General features: G+C 46.7%; 1 protein-coding gene across 1 annotated transcript in view; it reads right to left on the bottom strand.

The window, feature by feature from the left end:
* BACH2 (BTB and CNC homology 1, basic leucine zipper transcription factor 2) overlaps positions 1-5,611 on the bottom strand; it is a 22,654-nt gene that overhangs the window by 13,789 nt on the left and 3,254 nt on the right. Inside the window, exon 2 of the mRNA XM_010142847.1 lies at positions 2,292-3,836. Coding sequence (XP_010141149.1) covers positions 2,292-3,836 — 1,545 coding nt within the window. The remainder of the gene's footprint in view (positions 1-2,291; positions 3,837-5,611) is intronic.

Genomic DNA, 5,611 nt, shown 5'->3' with positions numbered 1-5,611 from the left:
GAATGCAGGATACACACCCCAAGCTGCTGTATAAATACAGCATTGTTTAACAAGACTGCAATGTCTTGTCTTGCACTGGTGACAACCTTTACAAATTAATTTTTCAGACAAGTTCTGTACTGAAGCACTGGCGTGATCTGTTTACCCTTGGCTTGTTCAGGATAGTGCAGTGCAACCTCATGGAATATTAATCACCTCACCACACTTTTAATGCCTAGCAGTCCTAAACAAAGTGCCCTGAAAAAAAAAAAAAGCCTTCTTAGCAGTCCCAGGGAGAAAACTCAGCACAGTGCAGAAAATCTTCCCAAGAGAAAACCAGCAGCAAACCCAGGAGTGGAGCAAATCCTTCCTAGCTCCGTCCCAGAGCCAGACATGCTTGTCTGCCTGCCTGTGGCACACCAAGATGGCCTCCCATATCCCACCCCTTTGCTCCTCTCATGAATGTCCCTCCTCTCATCCATGGTCTCCTGCATACATTCACATATTTTCTTCGAGAAACCACCAGTCCCCTATAACCTTCTCATCTGAGTCTTCTCGGCTTGTTTCTGCAACAGCATCTCTATGCAATTAGCCAATTATGACAGCTAATAAATCACCAAACACCAAATGGCTAAACTCGCGCCCTCTTTGCTGCCTCTTGCTGCACATTAGCCCTTGCTGAGCAAGCAGCACACGTGGGTGGACATCCAACACTTCCCTTGGTCCCCTTCTGTCCCTGTTCCCTTCTGCCCCTCTAAAGGCAGGACTTCACCAAGTAACCTTGGTATGGCCAGGCAGAGCAGTTCTGCTGTAGGGCTTCCTGAACGAGGTCCTACGCGCAGTATTCCATGCAGCCTCCCAGGGAGACTCCTATCCCTTCTGTGCTGTCCCCAGGAGTCCTCAGGACTTGGAGACAAAACCACTGGTACAGCATGACAGGGATTAGGACACCAGAGCTCCCCAGACTCTTCAGCCCTTCCTTAGAGCTAAGAACACAACAAAAAGGAACCACCCACATTTCTCCGAAAGGTATCTTCCAGAGCATAGGGTGTAACTGGAATAAGGATTGAGGGATTAAATAAAGCTCACTCTTTTCAGCCCTAGCCCACAACTAAGTCCATCTGGTTCTGAACTGGGTGCTCACAGTTCACTGGGTGCTCGTGAAACCCCAAACATGGAGGCTGCTCCCAATGCTAAAGCACAGTGGAGCATTTCAGCATAACTAGAGAATCCAGACATGCGATTTCACACAGATGCTCTCCAGGACGTGAAGTTTCCAAATGAAACTCTATGAAAACATCCATTCTTCCCTCAGTTTCTGGGCTCCACAACACATCTTCATGACTTAAGTCTTCCCTCAAACTAGTGACTTCACACAGACGGTTTATTTGATCACTGTCAGTCAATTAGCACCGCAGTGTCTCCAGCTGGCCCATCTCTAGTATTAGTGTGGGTTATCTTTCTCCTCCCTATTGTGGGACAGCTGCATGGAAATTCACAGCTTGCTCATCAGCCCCAGACCATCCCCCTGCCATTCTCCTAACAGTCCTAGAAATTAAAGGATAACTAGTCTTTGAAATCATTTAGGCAACAGCTGCTAGAGCTCACCACCAAACAAAGTGGGGTCTTGGGCAGGAAACATGATCTCAGTTGTCATTTAACAGAGGCGAACCCCATTACCTGCACGTGCGAGACACACACACACACACACACACACAGAGGGAAGATAACTTGAACACTGTTCCCACAGCCAAAGGTGGGCAGCTATGCAACTGTTCAAGTAATTCCACAGCTCTTTCCCCTCCCACTCTGTCTGCCTCCTCTATGCAGGCTGTTAGCAGTAAGCAGCAGGGAGTCTTAGAGCAGGCAGCCTGAACCTCTGTGTCAGCGAGGGCACAGCTTGAGGTTGCTCAACCAACGAGCAGCAATAAAAAGCAGAGCTGGACCCACCTCCAAAAACTAAAGATGAGGAACGGTGCTCTGTGCCACGCAAGTGGGCAAGGGGGAGGGGAGGACAGGACACTGCCAACAGACTCCTAAGCACATCAGTGTGCTCTCATCATTTGGCAGTTTGCTATTGTCTCATACCAAATTCTGATAAGCGCCAAACACTTCAGAGGTCAAGCAGACCTATTTACGTGAAGTTAACCACATGCACTCAGCTGATGAGGGAATAAACAGAAGTTACTCTTTGCCTCTATAAAGAAAGAAAGAAAGTGCTGAGGAAACATCAAGACATTTGAGAGAATCAAGGAGCAGTTAATTGGGTCACAACGGCTGCGATGATATATGTACTTATCTTAAATCCCTACCTCATGCCCTCTGTCTTGCACAGGACATGATTCACTGTCTGCTTCTGAGAATGACCCAGACTCATCGCTGGAGTTTGTTCCATAGGATGGCTCACATTTAATCTGGGCTCGGACCGGGTTGTACAATCCATCCCCCACAACACTAGGCTCCTGGTGCTCGGGAGCCAGGAATCGGGGGCCTTGGGAGCAAGGGGAAGAGGAGAGCTCGCAAAGACGCAGACTGCAGGGAGAGCCACCGCTGCCGTCCTCTGCGTATGAGTAGGAAGAGCATGAGCTGGAGGTCCTGGTTCTGGTTTCCAAAGGAGGAGAGCGAGGGCAAACTTTAATTGGCACCGGACAGCTGGTGTTTGGCCGCATCCTTCCCGGCAAGTGATCAGCTGTCAGTCCGCTGTGCGAATAGGTCTGAGAGCTGGGGAGAGACTGGCTACTGCCAGCCCAGAGACCCTTTGGCACAGTCTCAGTGAGGTCTTTGTCCAAGCTGCTCACACCAGAATATGAATGCACCGAAGTGTTTACTTGGTCACAAGCATTTGAAGAGAATATAACACTCCTCCTGTCCAGTTCCCCTTCTTGCTTACAGAGAGTTTCAAAGCCAGGCCCCCTGAGTGGTGATCCCACTGTGAAGTTGGAAGCATCTTTCTGCATGGCATGGGACTGTCCATAGTTCCCTGTGAAAGGGACATAATCAGTTTTGTGGTCACCCTGAGTTGTCCCTTTTTCAAAAGGGCATGCTGGACTTCTGCCAAAGTGCTGTTGGGAAGTGCTGGGGAAGCCAACCAAATCTATGCTTTTTGTTCTGTTGAAGAAAGACCGGAGGCAAGAAGGAGAGGACCCACTTTTTGGCCTGTCGCCACAAGTGGGGCTTGGCTGTTTCCTGTCCATTTCAATGTCCCCTTCTTTATCCCTGATGTCAGGTTCATCTCCAGAGAGGCAAAGTGTGATGCTTTCTTCATCGTTCTCTTCATTCTGAGGCTCACTCTTTATCTGCCCCATAGCAAGTCCTGATTTGAGGCCATTTCCAGAGCTCTCTTCACTGAATGTGCTTGCAAAACCTGAGGTACTGATGTGTGATGTGTTGTAGACATTCTTGGTACAAGCAAGCTGGTACTTCTTGTATCTGGGGTACCGTGTTACTACATCTTTGTCCAAATTGTCCTTGCTATCCCTCAGCATATCAGAGTCAGGCAGCATCCCTTCGCCTTTGTCTGCTCCAGCAACAGTGGTTTCAAAATTGAAGGACTCTTGGTGCATCCTCTCTCTCGGGCAAGATATTTTTGATGTCTCCGATTCCATCGTCTCCTCCTCATCTCCATCTGAGTTCTCCTCATCGTGCATGCGCTGACAGGTGGTATCTTTTTTGCACAGGAACAGGCCATCTTCGTTGTTTAGCAGTTGCGTCTGAAGGAAGCTGAAGCAGGAGTCCTCCAGGTTGTGCATGCGCAGGAATTCAGCACAGTGGATGACCTCCTGGATGTTTTCTCTGCTGAGTAACAGCTTAGCAGTGTAGGCAAATTGTAACAACGGACCAAATCCCCTGACAGTGACCTGCAAGAAAAGAGAGGGAAATTGCCAGGGTTACCATCAGCTCTTGCTATCACCCCAAGTCCTTCATGGTTTACTTAGATAACCTAACAGATCTAGCATCCAGAATCAAATACTGCTCGGTACCAGTTACATTTCTATCACACCAGCAACGATGCTACACGTGGTAACTAGCACTGCTCCCTTAAGTTGTTTCCGTACATCATTGTACAGGTTGAGCTGAGCACTGTTTTTCCCAGCTATCTTAAAGACCTATGAGCTAAGGCTCTGCTCTAATAAAGGACTGAAAAAACCAGACTGGTGTGGACACTGCTAATTCTTGGATGGATCTCATTTTAACCGTCATACAGCATACTATCATAAAAGTACCAATTCAATTTTGATTCTTCTGCCGTGATGGAAGCCCGGGTAAACATTGGTTTCAAGCTTAAGATACCACTTACATCCCAAAAGGGTGTGGGAAGGAAACATTTAATATTATAGCAAAATTCAATGGAAAATATCTTTCTGCTTCTTTCAAGAGCATAAAGGTTTATTTTCTTCTCAAATTTTTGCAAGACACTGCTGGATAAATAATAGGTGAGTACTGCTCCACAGCTCTTTTCTCCAGCCCATGGAGATTATCCTCCTCATACTGTTCAAGGTACAGCTAATGGGAAAGAAACCCATATTCATAGTTCAAGTGAGACAAACCACTCTGAGTGCCACCTCAGTACTTAATTTTCCATCATTTTCTTTGTAGAAAGAGTAACGACTATTTCTAGGAAAGTGATTTCTAACCAATTGTTATGTACCACTGCTTGTCCTTTTTTCTCACCATATCATCTATATTTTACATTCACATATCATGTATTAAAAAATACATGCTTTCTCCCCCCAGATTTTTTACAGTGATGTCCTCACACACAACTATAACATAACTTGTGAAGCCACATGGTAACCTATAGATACTGTCCATGTTTGACCAAAAATGCACTGGCACTAATTTCTGTTACATTTTTTTCTGCAATGGGCAGGAAACAAAGGTACTGGAAAAACTATTCTTCATGAAGCCGTGAGAAGCTGCTTCAAAACCAGGGCTCGTCATCAGCGATAGAAGTTTCTCCACAAGAAGGAGATTCAGTGGTTTGGCCACTAAGCTGAGATTTGGGAGACCACAACTCAGTTTCTCATTGCACCAACCACCTTCTACATGATCCTGGAGAGTCACTTCACTCTCTATTCACCAAGAAACCTTCTCGTCTGGCTTACAGGTGGTATTCACAAATCTGCCTTCTCTGTGCTTTGCGTACCAAGGAAAGACATCCAGATGGGATTCAGAGCAGCCGAACACCTGCACACTGGTATGAGGTTGGGATGCACAGCCCGCAACCTTCTTCTGGCTGTAGGTGTCTCTGGTAGGTATTCCCAGCTCAGTTTCTTCTTTTAAAACAAACAAGAAGAGGAAGCGCTGCTGTTCCTTTTTCATAAAATGGCCTAAAGATCAGAAGAGTGACCTAGAAAGTCAGGGAAAGTCAGGGATCAGGTCCCTTCCCCAGGCTGTGGGGATTCAAACTCATATTTCCCAGCTCCTCAGAAGGATATCCTCTCCAGCACATATGGGACACCCTGAAGGTGAGCCACTTTTCCCTGTCCTTCCAGCTGAATTAATGCCACTGAGCAAGAAGCCGCTCAAGAGGTTGGTGAGACATCAGGCCATGAATTTCTGATGGTCTTATTCATGATTAACAAGAAGCTGAGTGAATAATTTGGTTCATCCCAATGAAAAGCCTATAAAT

Source organism: Buceros rhinoceros, unplaced genomic scaffold, assembly GCF_000710305.1.
Source record: "Buceros rhinoceros silvestris isolate BGI_N320 unplaced genomic scaffold, ASM71030v1 scaffold15899, whole genome shotgun sequence".
In the NCBI taxonomy this organism is placed as follows: domain Eukaryota; kingdom Metazoa; phylum Chordata; class Aves; order Bucerotiformes; family Bucerotidae; genus Buceros; species Buceros rhinoceros.
The sequence above is the reverse complement of the archived record's forward strand: the minus strand, read 5'-3'. Positions and strand labels throughout refer to the sequence as shown.